The 24,343-nt window shown below is 46.4% G+C and overlaps 1 protein-coding gene across 3 annotated transcripts in view; it reads left to right on the top strand.

Annotated features, from left to right (window-relative positions):
• WWP2 (WW domain containing E3 ubiquitin protein ligase 2) overlaps positions 1-24,343 on the top strand; it is a 123,216-nt gene that overhangs the window by 35,050 nt on the left and 63,823 nt on the right. For all 3 annotated transcript variants that reach the window (XM_084756953.1, XM_084756951.1, XM_084756952.1), the window contains 2 exons: positions 10,468-10,605; positions 12,855-12,951. In XM_084756953.1, coding sequence (XP_084613079.1) covers positions 10,468-10,605; positions 12,855-12,951 — 235 coding nt within the window. The remainder of the gene's footprint in view (positions 1-10,467; positions 10,606-12,854; positions 12,952-24,343) is intronic.

Genomic DNA, 24,343 nt, shown 5'->3' with positions numbered 1-24,343 from the left:
CCTTCCCTCTTTGTGCAGGTATAGATAGGGTGGCTTTGGCTTTGTCACCTGTAATAGGTGGTCGAGATGTTTCTTCCAGAGGAAGGAGGATAAGTTTGAGGCTAGCCTGGTCTCCTAGTGAGTTTCAGGCTACTTGGAGCTATATAGTGAGATCCTGCCTCAAAAAAAAGAAAACAAGAAGTTGTTTTCCTTGTTTCTTTCTTAGGCTTAGGAAAGCCTTCAGCATTTAATGTGGATTAGTGTGGAGGAAGCTTACCTTTCTTTCCAGGTGCACGCGCATGAGGCTTACCTGGAGATAGACATGACACCATCCTTTGGGTGCCAAGCTAGTTTGTAGAGTTCACATAATGAACAAGACAGAATACAGTGCAGTCCTCCTGGACGTAAGGGGCTCAAGGAGAAGCAGAAGCCGGCTGACAAATGGTGCAGACCTGCTTTCCATGTGGACAGATGTGAGGTTGAGAGCACAGGGTGTCCTGGGGCCAAATCACGGACACACCTCAGCCTGGTGCATTCACACTGACAAGCTTTATAGCTGTTAGAATGGTGGCCTCGCAATGGTGACAGGAGATGAGACGGTTGTTGGACGTGAGCTGCTTCTTTCCCTCTGATATACTTGTTTTCACATGGTGGGAATAATAGTTTTCTTCTATAAATTTCTATCCTTAAATGGTGATGTTTCAGTGGAGTTCTATGTTATGTACTCTTTTTTTTTTTTTAAGGCTTTTCGAGACAGGGTTTCTCTGTGTAGCCTTGACTTTCCTGGAGTTGCTTTGTAGACCAGGCTGGCCTCGAACTCACAGTGATCCACCTGCCTCTGCCTCCCGAGTGCTGGGATTAAAGGCATGCACCACTATGCCCAGCCTGACTCTTTATAGTCATTAATCTGAAGGCTAATTAGGGCACAATGTTTTGAGCTTTTGAAATTGCAATTTCTAAAAATCCAGTTTTTAAGCAGACGAATGTTTTAATAGCAGAATTTTAACCATAAAAATAATTTTTTTAGGCGCTACCCCGATTTTGCTCTGCTGTGAGCTTTTAAAGGGACTTTTGTTCAATGCAAGCCTGTCTCAGCCCTGTGTGTGTAAACATGGCTTTGGCTCTGCCTGGGCAGCAGGGAGAGAGGGTGAGGGCTGAGGTTCCCTGAGGGCACTGGAATGGATGATCTGTGAAAGCTGGCCCAGGCTGCGTGGAGATTAATGGTGTGCGGAGGACTTTCCCTCCCTAGGGGCAGAGGAGCCCAGTGAGGCAGCTGCAGTAACTGATGGGGCAGCCCGTGCTAAAGACCTCGCTTTCCTGCTTTTTCTGGGCCTGTATTCATTTCTCCTAAATTTCTACCGAAATGTGGAATACATTGTGGCTTGACAATCAGATTTGCCAGGACAGACGAAGGCTGTGTTTTAAGGGGTCCTCTGCTTCAGGAAACCAGTGCCTTGTTAGATCAGTGGCTGTGCTGACCAGCCTGTTCTGGGGTGTGAAGGGCGGGCCAGCTGGAGAAGAGAAGAGAGAAATAGAAAGGAGAGAGAAAGGGAGACTTGGGCTTGAGGACAGGCCCTCTTCCTTGCTTTGGAGAGCATGATTTCTGTCCTGCCAGGATTCCTGTCGGATGCCCCATCTGTCCTTGGTGACAACTTTCGGCTGGTAAATGTGAATTTCGTCTCATTCAGTCCTCTAAGAGAACACATGTCCACTTAGACCAACACCCTCTCTCCATGCCCCAAAATGTGAGTGACCTACAGATTTCAGTTTTGCCTTTGGCTCTGCCCTGAGCCGCACATCCTTATTTCTGAGGACTTGTGGATATGTCAGAACACCTTGACACTGCCACCATAGTGTCCAAATTTTACCTTACCTACGGTCTCCTGAGAAGTGGCCCTGTGTCAGTGAGGGGCCCACATGTGGCTTTTGTCCCTCCCCTGCCACCTCACTTTCTACTCTGTTTCACAATTCTCCTGATATTTACTTTGGCAGGAGGCCAGAAGAGGGCACCAGATCCCCTGGAGCCAGAATTACAGGCTGTGTGGGTGCTGGGAATTGAACTTGGGTCCTCTGGAAGAATATTTTATGTTCTTAATTACTGAACCATCTCTCTAGTCTCTGCCCACTTTTTTATTTTTTTATTTATTTCTTAAGGATCTCTTGTAGCTCAGACTGGGCCCAAACTTACTAAGTAGCTTAAGGATGACTTAGAACTCCCGATGTTTGTGCCTCTGCCTATGTGCTGAGATCATCTGTCATGCCCAGGGAGGCCTGCTCCTTTTATCTTCATCTCTCTTTCTTAGCCACATCCTTTCCTGGACACTTTCATCTGTGGCCTTCTTTCCTCTCTTTTTGCCTCTGCCTTTGCTTCTCTCTGGCTTGTTTTCTTCACTGCAGACAGAATGAGTTTTTCAAACACAAAGCTGATCTAGTCACATACAATAAAAATTCTTAAATGCCATACTGTTGCATTTATGATAGTGGAAAACAAACCAGTCAAAAGGCCAGCCCACAAGGCACTGCCTCATTTGCAGATCACATACCATTCCAGCCCCATTCACCTCTGCTAAGCTTGAATGTGTCTGCTCATAGTGTCCCAGGGCCGTTACACATAAAATGGTCTTCTTCCTAACCACTCCCCACGAAATTTCTGGTTACTGTCAAATTGAACTATTGTCTTGTTCTTTTCTTGATGCTTTCACCAGGCCAGGCCCAGGCGCTCGTGACACCATAGGTGTGGTGCTCCCAGCCTTTTCTCACGGAGGCCATTTACACTTCTTAGCTGTTTTGTTACTGTTCTTCTCCCAGGGAGCCGTGGGGCTCCTGGAGGCAGGAACTGTGTCTGTTTTCTTTTTCCAGCATAAGCAAGCTTCTAGCAGGGTCTGACAGACACTGAGTGCCCAGGAACTGTTTTGTTTTGTTTTTTTTTTTGAATAAGTGAACAGAAAGAGAAAAAGAACAAATTAAGGGGCCGTAGCTCAGTCAGGAGTACTTGCCTAGCATGCACGAGGCCTGGGTTCTGTCCCCAGGACTGTGTAAAGCTGGGACACATCTAAAGTTCAAGGTTTCAGCCACCTAGTCCTAGGCCAGCCTGCCCTTCATGAAACCCTGTTTAAAAAAAACCAAAAGAAACGTTTATCAACTGGTTTTGTACAGTGAGTCCTTTCAGACTATAGTTGCTTATGAGGAGGGCTGATTCCCTGCAGCAGCACAAAGGAGGCTCCAAGACCAAGCTGGAGCCTTTCTTACTCCCAGGAGAACACACTGAGGCTTGGCTGTTGGGGGCCCCCGGGGAGGTGGGGCGAAGCAAGAATCAACTGTGGCACTCTTCACAAGAATTCTAGTGTTTACAGCTTGATTCCAGTGAGGTAGGAAAAACCTCATTTGTCAGGCACTGCTACAGTTGGGAGCCAGAGAAACCTTATAACGGTAAATCCAGGAAGCCTCTGGCTTCCTATGCCGCACAGGGGATGTGAAAGAACGCTCTCTTTCAGTCTGGGGAGCTGCCAGCCTGTGTGTGTCTGAGTTATGGGGAGCTGGGAAAAGACCATTGATGCTGCCCTTCTCACAATTACATGTAGAATGAACACCAGCCTGCTAATGAATGCTCTGCTTATTTTCACTTTCTCTGCTGGGCCTCTGGGGTTTTGGGCAGGAGGCAGCAAGAAGGTGGCCAGCACCACCCAGCAGCTCTGTTAAGGCCAAATCCAGCCTTCTTCATCAGCCTGGAAACTCTCAGTGCTCAAACATTTGGTCTACCCTAAAACTACCCTGCTTTTGTATCATCGCTCTCCTTTTTTCTTTTCAGATTTCCAGGTAAATTCTTATGTCTGCATTCCAAATTAGGACAAAAAAGAAACCTTTTTTCCTTTTGAGAGGTCTGTGTGACTGGGAACATAGCTCACTGTTAGAGTATGTCCTTAGCGTCTTAGACTGGAGGTCCTAGGTTCCATCTCCAGCACTAGGGGAAAACATATATACACATACATATGTTTTGTGTTTTAGATTTATTTATTTTAGTATATATGTATAATATATATTATATAAAACAAAAAATATACAGACTGCACGTATGTATGTGTGCCACGTGAATGCCCTGTGTCTAAGAGGGGATGTTATGGAAAGTTGTGAGCTACCATGTGGATGCTAGGAATGAACCTGGGTCCTCTGCAAGAGCAGCAAGTTCTCTAAACTGCTAGGCGGTCTCTCCAGTACTGCGTTCTTCTGTTTGTCAGAGGGTGATGGTAACTACTCTGTTAGAAGCTCTTTTCATACACTGATTTGAAGGTGCCTGTGCCAGAGCTCCAGATCTGGGGGTGGGATCACACACTTGTAGCATGGCTTGACCTCACTGTGTGCAGTTTTTCTTCTATTGGTGTAAGGAAGCAGCTTCCACCTCCTCTGTGTCCATCCATACTTGTTAGCACCGTATTCAAACAGCATGTTGTACATCCAAGTCACAAAGGGGAAAAGGAACTCAGTGCTGGCCTTTGCAGCCAGGAATTGGTAGCCCACATCGCTAGCATGTCCTGGCTTTGCAGTTAGGAGAAAGAAGAGCAGGAGAGTCCTTGTCCTGTGCAATTGATGGACTTCGGGCCTTGTTCAAACTGTGTGTATGTAAGGCTGTGTTCTTGGTTAACTTATAGTGTCTTAATAGGCGGACCTAGAGGAAGATTAAAAATAGTGAGTAGAGTGAGTACAGTAAAAAAAATATACAAGTATAAAGAACAACCAAGGCTGGTGAGATGGCTCAGTGAGTAAACACCTCTCCATGCAAGCCCAAGGGCTTGAGCTGGATGCCTGGAACACACATACAGGCGGAAGGAGAGAACTGGTTCACCAAAGGCGTCCTCTGACCACAGGCATGCTTCCCAATCACTAGGGTTGTAAGTACGTGTGTGTGCACACACACACACACACACATACACACACACACACACACACACACACACACACACACACACACACACACAGAGACAGACAACAGCCAAGTCCCCTCTAAAACTAGTTGCTGTAAATGTCTTTCATTTTGGAAAAGTGGTCTGTCCAGACACTGACTACGAGGCTGCAATGCTGTTTTGCCTTGCATGCTCCAAGCAAAGACTGACCAGCTCTTTCCTTGTTGGCGGCATAAGCAGGCCCCTGAGAGCAGCCAACTTATTTTTGTGAATCCCAGTGGCTAGAACTGTTAATAAAAGTTATATGTTCTTTCCTTTAAAAAATTACAGGCCTTGGCCAGGCGGTGGTGGCACACCTTTAATCCCAGCACTTAGGAGGCCGAGGCAGGCGGAATTGCTGTGAGTTCAAGGCCAGCCTGGTCTACAGAGTGAGTCCAGACAGCCAAGGCTACACAGAGAAACTCTGTCTTAAAAAACAAAACAAAACAAAACAAAAAGATTACAGGCCTGGAGAGGCAATAGCTCAGCAGTTAAGAGAGCTGGTGGTTCCAGGTCAATTGTAAGCACCCACAGGGCAGCTCACAACCATCTCTAGCTGCAGTCCCAGGAGATCTGATGCTCTGTTTTTTTCTTCAGTGGGCATCAGGCATGCACATGGGACACAGACATACATATAGACACAACACTCACACACATACAATAAATAAAAAAGAAAGAGTGCTTGCTTTTCTTCCAGAGGACCCTGGTCTAGTTGCCAGTGCCCACACTGGGCAGCTCATGAACGATTACTCTGGCTCCAGAGGATCCATACCCTCCCTGGCAGGCGCTTCTTACACTCTCATGTATATGCCCCAACACCAACACAGGATTAAAAATAAAATTTTAGGTTCATTTTTAATGTGTATGAGTGTGTACTTGGTGCCTGAGGAGGTAGGAAGAGGGTGTCGGATCTACAAATGTTTATTTCTGTCTCTTCTGATCTCTCCTCCTGTCAGTTTAGTGTAAATTGTAGACATTTCTCATCTATGGATACTTTTGTAAGTAATTGCAAAAGACAATGACTTATTTACTCATTTAGTTTTTGGTTTTGTTTGTTTGCTTGTTTGTTTTTGCTTGTGCTTTTTTGTTCTTCTTGCAGCAGAATCTCCCAGGCTGGTCACAGACTTGCTGTGTAGTCAAAGATGACCTTGAATTTTTCATTCTCTTGCCTCCAAGTGCTAGGATTGTAGCTGTCCACCACCATGCCTGTTTTGAGGGTAAAGGCTCTTAGAAATAGTGCTCTCAGCACTCAGAAGGTAGAGGCAGGTGGATTGCTGTGAGTTCCCCAACTACTCAAATTAAGAATTAAAAAACAAGCCAGGCTGGCGTCTTTGTTCTCAGTGTGGCTGTGCGCATTGTCCTTTAGGAGGCATGGCTGTCTGCTTGACATCCTTACTGGCCAGTAGAAGGTTCTCCTGCAGTGTTCTTGCTTTCCCTCAGATCCTAGAAGCCACCCTGTTGCCATCTGTCCACTTCTATAAAGTAAGGGTACAAGATTTTGATGACTGGTTGGGACTTGAGACAGAAGAGCATGATCATGTGTGACAAGTACATTTGCTGCAGCTGGCTTGAGCTCGTGCCTTTGGCTTTTTTGGTGGAACTTGTGTCTCTTGCCAGAGTAGTATTTTTATGATTATATGTTCCTTTTTGCCCTAATTGAATCTGACTTCTGCCAACCCATGTTCTCACTTAGCCCCCGATTGCAGTCTCTACTCTTTCTCTAAAGCTTGGATTCTCAATGACTGCAGCCTTGTGGATATCCTCTTAGGGGTCTTTCCTATCAAGTGCAGGCCACGTTTTCTTAGCTGCTGCATTCTTGGGAGACAGTGAGATTAGCTTGCCTGTGCCGTTGCAGAGCCTTCCGAGCTGGCCTCGTCTTACTTCAGCTTTGTTTCCCTAGAGCCAGAGGGACAGTGGCAGTAGGATCCAGTCACTTCTTTGCACACAACCCTCCCCTGGGGTCCTGTCTTATGTCTTACAAGGCTCTAGCATGTTGCTCTGACCTGCTCTACCCACCCCAGCCTCCCTGCCCTTCTGCAGACAAGGAGCCAGGTGCTCTCTCACCTGGTGGCTTTGGCCTTTGACTTTTCCTCTGCCTTGTGTGGTCTTCTGTTAGACACCTACGCGGCTCTTGCCACCATTCTCTCAATCTTTACCTTCACAGTGAGGTTCTCTATGCCAAAGCTTCTCCCAGTTCCCTCCATCCTCCTCTCTTGCTTGACTTTTTTTTTCCTTACTATATTTGCCATTGTCCTTTTTGTTGTTTTCTTTGTTTGTATGAAACAGGGCCTAATTTGTAGCCTTGGCTGGTTTGGGACTTACTATGTAGACCAGGCTAGCCTTAAACTCACAGAGATCCTCTGCCTCCCAAGTGCTGAGATTAAAAATGTGTGCCACCATATACAGCTACCACCCTCTTTTTTTTTTGTTTGTTTGTTTGTTTGAGATAGGTGGCCTTGAACTTACTCTGTAGCCAAGGCTGGTCTTAAACTCCTGATCCTTCCCTCTCTAGCTCCCTAGTGCTGGGACTATGTGTGTACCACCATGTTCCTTCTAACCGAGTATACTAAACCTTGCTTATCTGGCCTGGGGAGATGACTTGGTGGTTAAAGCACTTGCTTTGCAAGTGTGAGTATTTAAGCCAGGTGGTGGTATTTGGGAAGCAGAGGCAGGTGGATCTCTTGAGTTCTGAGTTCGAGGCCAGCCACGTCTACAGAATGAGTTACAGGACAGCCAGAGCTACATAGAAAAACCCTGTCTTCAAAACAAAACAAAACAAAACAAAACAAAACAAAACAAAACAAAACACAAGTGTGAGTGCTGGAATTTGGCTCTCCAGAGCCTATGTAAATGCTAGGTGGTGGTGGGAAGTTGCCTGTAATTCCATCCACCAAAGCAGAGAGACAAGAGGATTCCTAGAGCAAATTGGTTAGTGGAACTAGTGATTGGCAACCTCTGGGTTTGATTGAGAGTTCCTGTCTCCATGAATAGATAGAGTACACAGAGATGATTGCCAACATCAACCTCAGGCTTCAGCACGCATGAATATACATACACAAAACATGCATATATGCATGTACACCACATACACATGCACACATGAAAGTGAAAAATAAAAAATAAAAACTTGCTTGTATTCTGCTTCCTCACAGTTAGAACAAACTTTTTTCTTGTTTCTCTGAATTGCAGTGAATACAGGGTTTGCCCACATGGACTGTGGGATCCAGACAGCAGGGCCTGTGAGGCCAAGGTTAGTGGGCATCTAATCTCAGGCTGGTTACAGAAACTGCCCTGGACACCCACTTCCATGAAGGGCTCTCCTTTCCCTTTCCTTTCTTCCCCTTCCGCCTTTCCTTCCTCTCCTTTTCCTGCTAGGGATTGAACTCAAGCCTCATGGATATTCAGCACATGCTCTGCTATTTTTACTTAGTGGCATACAAGTGCATGGGCGTGTGTGTGTGTGTGTGTGTGTGTGTGTGTGTGTGTGTGTGTGTGTGCGCGCGCGCACGTGTGTGCTGGGACTCAAATCTAGGTCCTCCACAAGAGTAAAGAGAGCTCTTAACCACTGAGCCATCTCTCCAGCTCCTTTTATTCTCTACTGTAGTCCAGGCTGACCCGGAACTCACTATGTAGACCATGTTGGCCTTGAACTCGTCAGTCCTGCCTCGGCCTCCTGAGTGCTGGTGTTACAGAGTGAACTGGTTCCAACTACAGTTCTTGATTTTCGCCAGCACTTCCAAAGTAGTAGAAAGACTTGCTGGAAGAGAAAGGGCTTTTGTAGAGTTGCGAATGTAGCTGTAAGGAAAGCAGAGGCCCTGGAGGTGAGGTGGCTGACACTGCTATTCATAACTAAGATTCCAGTGCGTGTTTTCCAGCCACACTTGGGTCTTTCAGCCTCTCTGTATGTTCCAGTCTGTCACTCAATCAGCTAATGGTTTCTTCAGTCCCATTATACATTGTACAGCTTCCCTGGCTCAGCTGTTTTTTTTTTTTTTTTTAAAGAAAATAATAGGGTGTTCTGTTCTCACTGGTTTAAATTTTTAATAGCTTTGCCAATTAAAAAAAAAACTTTTCCAACTGTTTATTATGAAATTCACAAATGTAGAATTAAAAGGGTGATGGAATAACACCCAGTGCTCTCCACCTTGATATCACACTTGATTTCACCACATGCTTCATCTTCTCTGTGTGTGGAGTGTGCACATGTGTGGTGTGTCTGTACATGGTGTGTGTGTGTGGATGTGTGAGTGGAAGCCAGAGGACTGTGTCAGGTGTTCTGCTCCAACACTCTCGACCTTATTCCTTTGACAGAGTTTCACTGAGTCTGGAGCTAGGCTGGTGGCCAAGAAAGCCCAGTTATCCACTTATATCTGCCCCTGGCAGTGCTGGGGTGACAGGTGTGCAGCCACATCTGGCTTCGAAAAGTTTTCCTTCTTTAATGTTGTTGTTGTTATTATGTGCACGAGGGTTTTGCCTGGATGTAAGTGTGTGTACTATGTGAGTGCCTGGTGCCCTAGGAGGCCAGAAGAAGGTATTGGAACCACTGCAATTGGAGTTACAGATGGTTGTGAGCTACCATGAGGGTGCTGAGAATTGAACCCAGATCCTCTGCAAGAACAGCGAGTGCTCTTACACCACTAAGCACACATATTTGTTGTGGAAACTCTTCATCTACAGACTGCCTTGGTCTAGACCAGTGGTTCTCAACCTGTGGGTCACAACCCCTTTGGGAGGAGTGTGTCGAATGACACTTTCACAGGGGTCACCTGAGATCATCAGATCCAGTTACACCATCATTCATAACAATAGCAAGATTTTAGTTATGAAGTAGCGATGAAAATAATTTTATGGTCTGAGGTCACTCCCACATGAGGAGCTGTATTACAGGGTCTCAGCATTAGGAAGGGTGAGAAGCACTGGGCTAGAGACAGAAAGGATAGCTAATAATCCTGTAACCACAGCTAACACATGAGCTGGGCGCTGGGCTGGGTGCGGGACCCATGAGGAGGGAGACTCTAGCAGGAGACTGGATTCCTTCCCAAACCTGTGGGCATCCGCCTGCTGCTTCTCTCTTTGTAACTACTGAAGGACCTTGAGATGGAGACTCCAGCCCCTGACTGGACCAATCTGAGGAGAACTAAAGTGTTCATTGTGGGCAGACGCTTACCTGATTGTACCACACTCTGGGCAGATAGGGATAGGGGTGTGCAGGGTGCTTCTTGTTTCGTCCAGCCTATGTGTAGTTGGGGTGTAGCTTGCCCCCGATTTTTTCTGTGCCCCATCAGTAGCCTTGCTCTCTTGTTAGCACATAAATCAATCATGTAAGGATGCTGTAGCTAATGTGGGGTATAAAACATTGAGAAACAGTGTGGGCTTCCTACCTGCCCGAGATGAAGACCATCAGCTCATCCCGCCACACTGCTCCTCATGCCACAAGACATGTTGCAAAGGGCAGGGAAGCCAGAGTAGGTGAAATGGAGACCTTTGATTTAAAGAGCCCTAACTTGTGCATTTGACTTAGTCTGTCCACGTTGCGTTTTGTATCCCACAGTGGAGAACACACAACTGACCCTGAACCTGCAGACGGAGAACAAAGGCAGTGTTGTTTCAGGAGGAGAGCTGACAATTTTCCTGGATGGGCCAACTGTTGATCTGGGAAGTGTGCCTAATGGCAGTGCTGTGACAGACGGTGAGTGCCACCCTGCTCCCCAGGCTGTGCCAGCATAGGGTGCGTAAGGCAGAGATGCTGAGACCTTGGTTGTCTCTTGGTTTGAGTACTCTTTAGCTATCCCTGACTTCCAGCTAGCTCTGCCTCTTCTTCGTCTCCCAGAGTAGAATATGACACAGTTTTCAAGGACCAAAATAAGTGCCATATCATCTCTCTGTGATAGTTTGGATCAAAGGCAGGGGAAAGCATTTTTTTTTTATCACCTATGGGCCTTGGAAAGAAACCCTCTTTGCAACTGTGACTCTGGTTAATGCTTTGGGGAGCTTGAGTGTGTTCTTATGAGACGGCATTGGCTGGGGAGGAATTGTGTAGCCTTTGTGTAGCAAAAAAGGACGGCCTGAGGCAGGGATAGCGAGTGGCTGGCTCTGACTGAGTGCTGGGAGTGCTGGGAGTTTGTTCCATTTAACCTAGTCTGAAATTAGTCACTTCTGGATCTAGCAGCAGAAAATTATTTCATGGAATCTAAGGTCTGAAGTGGGTTGTTTCTCCTTTTTCTCATTAACTGTTTTGTTAGGTGTGACATAACACAGAGCTTCTCAGGCTAAGCACAGGTTCTGTAGCGTCAGGGTGAAGTGTGAGCTCCAGTTCAGAGGCAGGGTGGAATCTCAGTGCTTGGAGAGAACTCAGCTGTTGAGAATTCTCTGCTCTGGGGCTGGAGAGGCAGCTCAGCACTGAGAGCCTGGGCTTGGCTCCCAGCACCCACATGGCAGGTCCAGTCCTCTGTAATGCCTTCTTCTCACCTCTTCCACATCAGGCACACACATGCAGGCAGATAGATGATGGATAGATAGATAGATAGATAGATAGATAGATAGATAGATAGATAGGGATAGGTTTATCTTACCAAAACAAAAACAAAAATGCCTCTACTGAGCATTGCTTTGCTCAGATTATTAGATTATTTTTGATGTGTCTTTTGTTTATTTTGGGGTGGTTGTTGTTTTGTGTCTTTTTATGACAGGGTTTCTCTGTTTAACAGCTTTAGCTGTCTTTTTTCTTTAAAAATCTTTGTTATTACATAAAAAAAAGTATCATGTGGGGCAAATGTCTGGTGTTCAGAGGACAACTTGTGGGAATTGACTGCCTCTGGAGCCTCTGGGGCCTCCAGGGATTGAACCCAGGTTGTCAGGCTTGGTGACAAGTGCCATAACTATGGCAGTGCTATCCCTCTGGCTCTGTCTTGACTTTCAGTGGTACGTGTTCACAGTGCTGGTTACATAAGGCCATTTTCATAACTGTGTATGATGTACTCTGTGCATATCCCACCCCATGCTCCGCATCATTTTCTGGTTGGTTGCCTTGGTTAGCTGAGTTTCACTTCCCCCTTTATGTCATACCTATATGCATACTTTTTAAAGATTTATTTGTGATGCATATGTGTGTATGCCACGTGGTGTAGATGTTCCCAGAGGCCAGGAGGAGGGGCTCTGGAACTTGAATTGCAGATGGTATGAACCATTTGATATGGGTGCTGTGAACCCAGTTCTTGCCCTCTGGGAGCAGCAATAGCTTTAACCACTGAGCCTTTTGTTTGTTTGTTTATTTTTTTGGTTTTCTAGACAGGGTTTCTCTGTGTATCCTTGGCTAGACTTACTTTGTAGATCAGGCTGACCTCGAACTTATAGAGATCCGCCTGCCTCTGCCTCCCGAGTACTGGGATTAAAGGTGTGAGCCACCATTACCAACTCCATATATGCATAATTTTCTGTTTTGTTTTGTTTTGTTTTTTTCTTTTTTGAGAGCTTACTGTATAGGTCAGGCTGGCTTTGAACTCACTGTCACCCAAGCTGGCTTACTGTGATGTCCCATCTCAGCCTGCCCTAGCTGTTGGAGGGCCTTTAGGTAAAGAGTGTCATGGTCTACTTTGGCTTTACAAGCTCTGGTCACATTGTGGAATGTGTCCCCATTCCATGCACTCATTGGCTCCCACACCTTTGAGAGCCTAGAGTTCATCTGATGAATAAGGCAGGCTGCATGTTAGTGTCTGGGACATCCTTGTATGTCACTGCCCAGGCTTGAGTTCTGTCTGTGTGATCTCACATGCTTGTTTGTCTTTGTACCAGCAGCTACAGCTGCCAGGATGTCCCTGTCCTATCATGGTGGGTAGCTACTAAAATACGGAGGGAGTTCTCTGCCTGGCGCCTGGCTCTCAAACAAGGGCTAAGTTTCTCAATACTTCTACCCTTTCCTGTGATTGATTCCTTCTCCAGGATCACAGCCACCTTCAAGAGAATCCAGCGGGACAGCTATAGCTGCAGAGACCCGGCACCAGCCCCCCAGTACCAACTGCTTTGGTGGCAGATCCCGGTAAGTATGCCTTGTTGGTGAGATGGCCCTGGGAAGGTGCTGGAAGCTATGGAAAACACAGTAGCAAGTGGCAAGGAACCATACAGTCCGAAACTTGGAAATTTGTTTTCACTGATTGCCTCTGCTAAGGAATTCTTAAGGAAGTACACCACTCCTCATTCTCAGGAGCCTCAACAGTGTACTAACCTGAGTGGGGCTGGCGTTCTGGCTGAGACAGGACCTGCTGAACAGACCTTGACCTTCTCTTACCCATCAGGGGCTCTGGCCATCACAGTGCATGGAGAACGTGGTTCTTAGGATGTAGAATTTGCTGACTGCTTTTCTCTTTTGGGGGGTAGCTGATGGTTCCATTGGTATATAGGTTAAAGCCTTTTATGCTGAGGGTCCGAGCTTATTTGCACTTGTTAGGTCAATTGTAGATGGTGTAATTATGTATACATTTCCTTCTTATAACCCGTGTTAGTGCTCTAAGCTCATTTCCATGGTGGCTGAACCCCTATGTATTGGAGAGATGGTGGAGGAGGAATTATTTAGTGCTTATTACAATGTACACAATCCCCAGACGTCATCAGGAAAAGAGTCATATGAGTGTAGCTTGTGAATATTATCTTCTTACAGTGGGCAAATTGCTGTTAGAAATCTTCCCAAGAAAGTCCACAGGGTACAGAATAATGCTTTTGGGAAACGGAGTAGTGTTCCAGCCAGTACCCATAGCATCTGACAGATCCCCTGGAGGGTCGAGGTCAGCTTCTGAACTGGTTTGTTTGTGGCTTTATGAGGTTAAGGTGACCAGAACTTGTTGGCAGCTAGAGAGAGTGGACGTCTGGACATTTGCCCTTTGACACCCTAGTTTCACTAGAAGCTGTTTCTCTGAGTTCGTACAAAAGCATCTTCCCTGAAGACCAGTCACATTTTCTGTGACTTGCTGTGCTAGGTGGCTTGTGAGATGAAATGTATAATTAGGTCTTGCAGGATTATGGCATATGCTTGTCACTTCACTGTACATGCATATGTGAGGGATGAAGATCTGAGTGTGCTCCAGCTAATGTTAGTTAGAGCTGCATTTGAACATGTTCCTCCCAATGACGTTCTTACTGTGGCTGTTTTAGGAAATCTCTGTGACCCTTCTTTTTTGTCCTGCTATGACGAAAACCTCTTAGATTTATTAGCTACCTTGCCTTGGCATTAGTGACCTTCCCCCCCCCCCCCAAGATTGGAAAGAGCTGTATTCTGGGAAGCCTGTACAGCCCAGAGTTTCTGGTGAGCTCTGAATAGCTCATGGGCTATGTCTGCAGACAGCGGATCCCAGAAAGGAAAGACAAATAAACTCAGGCGGGTGTGAGTCTTCTGGGAAGCTCTGGGAGGGCCAGGGGGAGAGTGTGGACGCAAAGCTGACAGGGAGAGAGGGACTCTGGGACCTGAGCCATTTTTTCAGTCACTGCTGGCTACTGCCACCCCTTCTTCCATGGAGGTGACCAAAGCTGACTTGGAGATGTTACCCTGTAGTCCTGAAACGAAGTTTAGCACCTTTATGCTTCCCTTAGAATCTGACTATAGTCTCATTAGTGTTGCTGGGAAGGAGGAAGGAGAAGGTGTAAATCCATGTGACAGATGCAGGCCCTGCTTCTACGGAGCCTTCAGGCTGTCTTCTGAGCAGTTGAGACCATGGACAAGCATCTGGAGCATTTTCACAAAGTAATTATGGAGATTAGTACCATCTAATATGCAAATTGATGTACTGATTATCTCTTAATAAAAGTGACATTGTAGCTGGGCAGTGGTGGCGCATGCCTTTAATCCCAGCACTTGGGAGACAGAGGCAGGCAGATCTCTGTGAGTTCGAGGCCAGTCTGGTCTACAAAGTGAGTCCAGGACAGCCAAGGATACACAGAGAAACCCCATCTCAAAAAACAAAACAAAACAAAACAAAACAAAATAAAAAAAGGGGACACTGTAGATTTACTTATTCTGTTTATTTTATAGCTCGCTATTTGGCAGAGCCAAGGGAAAGAGGTGGTGTGTCCCAGAAAGCTGAGTAGAACTAAGAATAAGGAAGTATGCTGTCTGCAGTGAACACACCAGGCTCCCAGTAGTCATGGCAACAAAAAGATGGAAAGGCAGGATCATGATATCTGAATCCAAGGACTCTGTAACAGAAAGACACTAGGCAACATTCACAAGTATGTACACGCTTAAGTGCTTATACACCAGTACACTAATAGTGCATACACACCCAAGTGCTAGTGTGTACACACCAGCACATCCATAGTCTTTTAATTGTCTTCGTGTTTTTTCTCTTCTAGAATTATGTGCACTGTGGAGCTTTTTTTATATTAGTTTCATTGACTTAGAGTACAGTTGATTTCTGTTTAGTACTGAGTAGTATTCCATTGTTTGGATCCAGCACATTTTATTTATCTATGCGCTTACTGAAGTATAAGTGAGTTGATCCTCAGTTTTGCTGGCTATGAGCAAAGCTGCAGTGAGCATCGGCTTCTCAGAGGGGCAGCCTGTGCTACACAGTTTCCCAGAAGGGAAGCTGGGAGCCTTCCAGCCTCTGGGGAGGGGAGCTAAATGGGAAAATCTGGCACAGTACATGTAAGACTAAACTTGAAACCAATTGAGAGGATTCCTCTTCCTCAAAGGAATTCACACTTTTATTTTTTCGCTCAAGATAGGGTCTCACTATTTAGCGCTGGCTGTCCTGGAACTCACTATGTAGACAAGGCTGGCCTTGAACTCAGAGCTCTGCCTGCCCTTTGCTGGAATTAAAAGTGTGTGCCACCACCTGGCTGCCTCAATACTTTTAAGACTCTAGTCTGTACCCAAGCCTCCTCCATATGAAGACATGCCACCCTGACTGAAAAATAAACCTAGTTCAGACCATTCTGATGTCACCCTTTCAGCTGCTGGCTTCCTGTTCTGGAAACTGTGTGAGCCTGTTTTTTTTTTTTTTTTTTTAAAAGTATCAGTGAGGATGCCTGGTGTAGATGGCATAGGCCTTTAATCCTAGCACTTGGGAGGCAGAGGCAAGTGGATCTCTGTGAGTTCCAGGACAGCCTGGTCTACACAGTGAGTTCCAGGACAGCCAGGGTTACACAGAAAAACTTTGTCTCAAAACCAAAACCAAACCAAAAGCACCAACCAACCAAACTAACAAAAATCAGTGAGGATTACTTTGCACAGTGGTAGAATAGAGATGAGACAGAAAAAATACTTCAAACTACCTAGATGTAATTGTGGGGGGCTTGGAGGATGAGGAGGAGTAGAGGAGGCTCCCCAGCTCTTACACTGTGGTGTCATCCACAGAGAAAAGGAACCTTAGAGGAAGGGCGAGTGTCATCGCCTGCAGTGTTGGCTGAGGTGCTGGGCAGGCTCCCTGAACACTACTGCTGCTCGGCACCTCTGACAGGAGGGAGAGGAGTGAAGGCCACCCTCGAGAGACACAGTCTCAAACACTGTATTCTTGGGCATGGACAACAGGCTGAGACAAAGGTGACCAGTTTAGAATGCAGGACTGATACTGTAGGACTTCCCAGCCCTAGAAATTTGTGGCCTAAAGGGGAAAGGTCTAGAAAGAAGAGTGTGAGTCTTGGAGGAGCGGCTCTGTAGTCAAAACCTGGGCAGACTGGTGTGTGTGGAAAGATGAGAGCAGAACTGACTTGCAAATGCTTTGGGCAGACATGGTTGGTAAGAAAAGCAGCCGTGCAGCCGAGTGCTGGTGGCTGTGGTTTGGTGTGATGAGGTCACGTTTCTTTGAGGGTTCTGTTGGAGCTGCACAGCTCCTCTGTAAAAGACCAAGGTTAATAATGGAGGTAATTTGGGGGTTGGCTTAGTGACTGTCTTTGTGAGGGCTGACTTAATAGCCTAAGTAGAGTGACTCCTTTCAAATGCTAAAACAGTTCTGTATTTGAGGCTTTTTTCCATCTTGTAATAGATAAAGATAGCCACAGAACTAAAACCTAGAATTTATATTGCTTTACCATTTCATGAAGTTATGTATGCTTATTAGAAATTCAGCAAAGATACTGGTTTCCATATTCTTTGTGCTTCCGTCTTTCTATTGATTTATTAGCTCACCTCTCTCTGGACTCTGCCTCTGGCACCTGTCTACACTGCAGCTGCCCAGGCCCACTCATGTTTCCTGCAGGCCTAACATGTGACTAGCCTGTGCCTCAGAGTCTGCAGTGGGAATCACAAGAGTGCCCCTTCTTCTACTTTGACGCACACTGATTATTTTAAATGAAGTGGTGGCCTGAAACCCAGTGCTCAGATGGGAGGGCCAGCATGAGGACCCAGCGAGACCTTGTCTTATTGCCTCTCCTCAAAATTTTGATTTATGCCAGAAATTACAAATGTATTTCATAAAAGTAGAGGGCAGTACTAAAATAGGCCATTCAAGAAAGGCATCATGGCCAGCAAGAGGCAGGCAGATCACTGAGTGCGAGGCCAGCCTGGTCTACAAAGCCAGTCCAGGCCAGCCAAGGCTACACAGATAAACTCTGTATCGAAAAACCAAAATAAAAAAACAAAACAAAACAAAATCTTCTAAAATTATTTTGTGTGTGTGGTGTGTGTGTCTGCATGAGTTTATGTATGTGTACAAATGTGCAGATGCGCTGGCTCTCTTGAGACTGGGTCTACCGATGGTGTGCGCTACTTGATGTGGGTACTGGGAACTGAGCCAGGATCCAGATGCTCTTAACTGCTGAGCCATTTCTCTTGCTCCTAATTTTAAGAGTTATATAGGAAATTCTTTAGTTTAATATTAGCCAAGCTACCTACTTGTTTTCTTTTTTTTTTTTTTTTTGGTTTTTTCGAGACAAGGTTTCTCTGTGTAGCCTTGGCTGTCCTGGACTCTCTTAGTAGACCAGGCTGGCCTCAAACTCACAGCGATCCGCCTGCCTCTGCCTCCCGAGTGCTGGGATTAAAGGCGTGCGCCACCACCGCCCGGCCTTGTTTTCTTTCTTTAAAAAAAGTGGGTTTTTGTTGTTGTTGTTTTGATTTTACATTTATTTAGTCATTTTGTATGTGTGTCCCCACATGCTTGGTTTTCTGCTCCACCCTGTAGACTCCAGGGATCAAACTGAGGTCCTCAGGCAAGGCAGCGGCACCTTTACCTGCAGGGCCATCTACTGAGCGTGCCTGGCATTAATGCTCCCATCCGGTCAAGGTCAATCTTTTCAAAGGGTCTTCCGTATGCTAGGTGGTATTTTTTAATGAATATTTTATCTATTATAATTTACTCACATTACATCCAGATGTTACCCCTCCCTCTTATCGTCCCAGTCCCACCCTCTCTCCCTCTTCTGCCTGTTCCCCTCCCCTAGACCTTGGATGGAGGGCCTCCTGCCCCAGCTGTCTGGCGACAGCCTGTTAGATCTCATCACGACAGCCTGCGTCCCCTTCCTTTGTGTGCCTGCTAGGCCATCTTGCCAAGGGGCAGTGAGCAGATCGTGGGCATCAGAGTGCATGGCAGAAGTTCAGCAGCAATGCCCCCCCTCCACGTGGAGAATTGGGGTCCCATAGGTTACATCTGAACAGGGGGCCTGAGTTCTCTGCATGCATTGTTCTTGGCTGGTACATCAGTGTGTGCAGACACCCTTAGGTGGTATTTCTTACAAAAGCTTTTATCTGATTTTAAGACAGAAGAAACCCGTCAGCGGCCACTTGCAGCTTTGTGCAGTCAATTGGTCTGGTTATGTTTCTTGATCCTTGTGCCTTATGACTTCTGTCTGTTCTGGCTGCTGGGTTTCCCTGAACATTAGTCCAGGATGAGTGCAGGCCTGTGAGGGAGTACTCCTGTAATCCCAGCCTTTGGGGGCCCATGCAGAAGACTGTGAACTTGAAGCCAGCCTGGTTTTCATGGTGAGACTATTTCAAAAAAGAAAAGGGAGCTTTCTCAAAAGAAGCCTTCAGCACAAGCAAAAAGAATCTTAGCTGGGTGGTGGCAGCACTAGGAAGGCACAGACAGTTAGAGGCCAGCCTGGTCTACAGAGTGAATTCCAGGACATTCAGGGCTACAGAAAGACCTTAAACTAAAAATAAAATGAAAAGAATTTTGGTGTTTTTGACTCATCACTTGATAGCTAGATGTTACATTCTGGGTCTGGCTGTGTGAAGAGGCAAGAAGTGCCCTGTACACTCCCTGTGTGCATATTTTCTGTTTGGTTTTTGATGACTTGTAGCATTTCTGTGAATTGGATCTACTTGGTGTACTAACAAATGGCCTTTGAAAGTGGAACTTTGGTTTTTTGAGACAGGGTTTCTCTGTGTAGCCTTGGCTGTCCTGCACTTGATTTGTAAACCAGGCTGGCCTCAAACTCACATCGATCCGCCTGCCTCTGCTTCCCAAGTGCTGGGATTACAGGTGTGTGCTACCATGCCCGGCTTGGAACATTTTTCTAAAAAAGGAGAAAAAAGAAATTAATGAAGACCCAAAGTAGGGTATGGTACAAATACCTTGTTATTATTATTTTGTTTCTTTTTGGATGATTTTCCATGTTGTGTCAGTGTGTGCATGAGTGTGTGTGTGCGCGTGAGTGCATGCATGCGTGAGTGCATGCATGCATGAGTGCGTGCGTGCGTGCGTGCGTGCGTGTGTGCGTGCGTGCGTGCGTGTGTGTGTGTGTGTGTGTGTGTGTGTGTGTGTGTACATGGTACACATGTGGAGGTCAGACAACTTCAGAAGTCAGTTCTCTCCTTCTACCACTATGGGTTCCAGGGATTGAGTTCCAGCCATTGGGCTTGGCAGTAAGTGTCTGTACTACTGAGCCATCTCTCCAGCCCAGTCAAGATCTTTGTCATTAAAACTTTGTGTTTATTTGACTCTTTGGGTGCTGGAGTTCAAACCTGGGACTCGGCTGAGCATGTTTCAGCACACTTCCACCGAGTTGCCATCCAGCCCTCCTCACCCCCTATGTTTTATTTTCAATTAAATCGTAATAGCTCTCTTTTCACTTCGAGAACGATGGGATAGAGGGTCTGAAGGAATTCCTTCTTCCTTGGTTGTTGGTTTTCTTGCAGGAGGTATGCAGTGGGAGTGCACTGGCGCTTAGTGCCATGGCCAGGCTGTGTGCACCTCATTTGTCTTTGTGTCCCTGCTGGAGCCCGGGCTTGTGCCTTGCTGCACGTAGCAGCAGCTCACAGTGTTTGCTGAGCTGAAAGAGCCTTGTGTTTCTGTGCATCGTTTGCCAGGGCTTCAGGGCGGCTCTTGCCTACTAGTTTACATTCCTTTGCGCCCCAACTCTGAGGTGTGAGAGCACAGGTGGAGGGGAACTTTTTTTTTTTTAAAGCTCTCTGGCCCAAGCTTTGACTCCCTTTCACAGGTGTGGGGAATGTCACAGCCTACCCCATTCCTCTTGTCACATCCAGTGCCTTTCTTCCGTGCTTGAAATTTCCATGTTGAGCATCTTCATAGACAATTCTTTTCACATCCCTGCAGCTTTAAAGGCTGACCCTACACTCAGACGAGTTGCCATGTCACCGAGCCTTGTTTCAGGACAGACTGTGTAAAGACCAGAGTCCAGATCTATCAGAAAAGAACATTTCTAACGTTTGCAGAATGGTCAGGTCTCATATGTAGTTGTCCAAATTCTTAAGTGTTTATTGGGCCTTGAAAGCATGCGCCTCACAAAAGACACAGTCCCCACACTGCTGTCCCTTGGCAATGGGCAGGGCATTCCAAAGAGATGCCCTGGGAACATGGGTGAGGTAGGTGCTGTGCAAGGATTGGGCTAATGTTCCTGCCCAGCTGTATGTTTGAGAATTGGTACTTCGCATCCTCCCACTGGGCTCTTTCTGTCCTTAGTCCTGGAATGATATCTGAGCTCTCTGGAGCCCCGAATCTTTGATTCTGCCGCATGCTGGAGGAAGCACTTTACTTAGAGATGGGACCTTTCATTGCTTCATTTTATGTAAAAGAACAGTTTGCTCTATTTGAGTAAAAAAACTAAGGTGCAATGGCTCTACACCTTGTTTGTATAAAAAACAACTACTATCTGTTTGGCAAGACTGATAGGTTACAGAGTATCAGACCATGAATATCAAAGTGAGTCAGAGAGCTGGGTAGTATGCTACATCTTTATAATCTACACTAGCTAGTTTTAGTCAACTTGATACAAGCTAGAGTCATTGAAGGAAATACCTCCAAAAGATTTAGCTGTATGGCATTTTCTTAGTGATTCATGGGGGAGAGAGCCCAGCCCATTATGGGTGGTGCAGTTCCTGGGCTGGTGGTCCTGGCTTCTATAAGAAAACAGGCTGAGCAAGCCAGGCTTTGTGGCATATGCCTTTAATCCCAGCATATGGGAGGTAGAGGCAGGCGGATCGCCATAAATTCAAGGCCAGCCTAGTTTACAAACCAAGTACCAGGACAGTCAGCAGCCAGGGCAACACAGAGAAAACCTGTCTCAAAAAACAAACAAACAACCCCCCCCCCCAAAAAAAAACAAAACAAAAAAAAAGAAAGCAGGCGGAACAAGCCATGGGTAGTAAGGCAGTGCGCAGCACACCCCTGCATGGCCTCTGGTTAGCTCCTGCCTCCAGGTTCTTGTCCTGCTTGAGTTCCTTCCTGACTTCCTTTGATGATGAACTGTGATGCCAGAGTGTAGGCTGAATAAACCCTTTCCAACCCTACCAACTTGCTCTTTGGTAATGGTGGTCTGTTCTTCACAATAGTAGCCTTAACCAAGTCATAATCCGTAACACTTGGGAAGTAGAAGCAGGAGGTTTTAGCTCAGGGCCAGTCTTGGCTACATCGAGCATAAGAGGCAAGCCTGGCCCATTCAGTACCATCTCAAAACAAAACGAAATAAAATTGTCAGACAATTTGGGCTTGTGGACTTAGCAAACACACTAGACTAGTGTAGGATGCAGCTTTCTTGCCTGGACCATTGAAAGGAGCACACCAAGGCTGAGAGGCTCTAGGCATACTCATCTATACCTGGCCACTTGCTGTGAGCCTCTGGCACAGGGAAGGGTCTCTGCCTCTATTCCCCAGATCAACTGCCATTTCTTCTGCCTCTGGCACAACCCACTTCAGACTAACCTTCAGACTGCCTGTCACCCAACCTGTGTGTGGGTCCTTTATGCCTTGAGATTACCTTGTCCCCTACAGAGACTTTCCACTGTGTTCTTATCATCCCTCTGCCTTCAGTGGAGCCTCTCTGAACGCTACAGCCCTTGAAGCCTTTCTTAACCTTTATGTAATATGGGGGGGGGTGTTGGAGAGAGATAGAGGGGAGAGAGACAGAGACAAACTGTGAAAATGTGATATGTGACAGAGAGTATTTGTAATCAAGATTGGAATAAAATAGATAGCCTACGGTTGTGAGTGGCCACAATATCAAGTGAAATCAGGAATTGCTTGGTGAAGTACAGCCAACAGAACTGACATAGCTGACGTTGTGGGAAGATGTGAATGTGTCCGTGTTTCTATAGTTTGCTCACAGTGGGTGATGCATCAGGGTAAGGTGTCTTTGAGGGGAGAGGAGGAGACAGGTCATTTTAGAAATTGTACCTAGCATAGTAAGTCTCTCAGTTCTTGCCTTTGATCATGTGCTAGTCTTTGCAGACAGAGAAAAACCTGTCAAATCAAAATAGGGCTTGGAGCTGATGTGGGTACAGTATGGGTCCAAGGAAGTAAGTTAGGAGACTGGATCATTTCACATGTTGCTTAGGGTCAGCCTTTGTGGAGAACAGAACCTAAAACCAGTAGTGTGAAATTCTTGCCTTTGCCAGAGAGGCCATCTCTTTCTCTCTGTTTCTGTCTGTCTGTCTCTCAAGTTAGAGTGTTACTAGTCTCTGAGTCTTGGGCACAATGATCTTCACTCCTCAGTCTTCCTAGTAGCTGTAGGCATGTGCCTTGTGGGTATAGATTTCACTATTAATGATTTGGCATGGGGGTTGGAGATGGCGGTGGGGTGGGTCGGGGATGGGAGGGTGAGCGACTGTGTTGGCCAGCATCTACAAGTATATAGACCACAGGCCTGAGGATGCTTCTGGACCAGTCACTTGCTTTCCTCACTCATTCACCTACTGTTTCTTAAATGCTTTCCATGCAGCCACAAAAACAGATATGGTTCCTCTTTCCAGGGCCTTGCTGAAGACAGACAGTAAACTAACAGAAACAAAAACAAATGCCAGCTTGCAAATCAAAGTACTATAGTTGGAGTGGTGAGGACTTAGGATATGAAGTGACGATGGAGGTGGATTTGCTCTAGATGAAGCACATTCAGACCTGAGGTTTGGCTTTGGGTCCAGGTGGCTCAAGAGTCCAAGGAAAAATATGCAGTTCAGCAGACAAGCAGAGCCCTGGGTTGTCTTGGTAGGAGGGCACACAACAGCGGGAGGAATGTCCCTTGAGCATTTCTTTTCTTCCCTCCCTCCTGCTGCATGTCTGCCTTTGTGACTTGTCATGTCAGAACATTTAGACATAGCACACGGTGTCCCCAGTATAGTTGTCACTCACTAGCCCTAGGGGATTGACTTCCTGATGCCCCCTCAGTCTCTAAAGTCCACAGACACTCAAGTTCCACAGGTAGAGTGGTGTAACATGTGGCATGCCACCTCCCTAAAGCGCCCCATGTACATGAACTTACTGGACACTAACCCATTCAGTGCTGTGTGAATGGTTTAGGGATAATCTCAGAAAACAGACTCTGTCTACATTTGATACAGATGCCATTTCCTCCCAGTTGGTTTTGATCCTCGGTTGGTTGAATCTGTAGAGGTGGAACTTCCTGCATACAAAGTGCCATACTGGTCAGCGGTCAGTTCTTCAGGATGTCAGCCGGGCAGGCAATGGGAAGCCAGGTTAAGACACCCCCACTTCTAGTGGAAGAGGAGGGGTTGGGTAGGCACAGTGGTGTCCCAGCTCTCTGAAGACCAGCCTCCTGCAGGCTCCTCTTCAGTGTTAGTGGAGGTTGATGGCTCACAGGACTCATCCCTGTGGAGTGTCCCATGGCCTTTAGTGCAGGTTCTGATGGTCTCAGCATGGCACCTGCTGCTGTCTCTGTCCCAGGAACCTTTTTTTATGTCTTCCCCTGCTGTGCTGAGTCATTTACACACTTCCTTCCATAACCATGCTTGGCAGAGTGTTGGCGTTTCCTGGTCTTCGAAGTCCAACATGTGCTGGAATTAGTGTAGACGAGGGACAAGGAATTCTCTCGTAGGATGAACTTAGTTCAACAAAGTATCAGTCATTGAGAGGACCTGCTGTCTCCCCCCACCCCACCCCCTTTGTCTTACTGTAATTTAGAATGGGCTTGGCAGCAGCAGCATTGCATCTACTTCCCCTGTCTTTCTGAGGCTGGAAGCTTAGAGGTAGGTGTAGATTGGAGCCATAATTTACTATGGGAATGAGTCAGATGGTCTCCTTTTAGCTCTAATT

This window comes from Acomys minous, assembly GCF_964271855.1.
Source record: "Acomys minous genome assembly, chromosome: 14".
Lineage (NCBI taxonomy): Eukaryota > Metazoa > Chordata > Mammalia > Rodentia > Muridae > Acomys > Acomys minous.
Note: the sequence above shows the minus strand (reverse complement) of the source record. Positions and strands in the feature narration are given on the sequence as shown.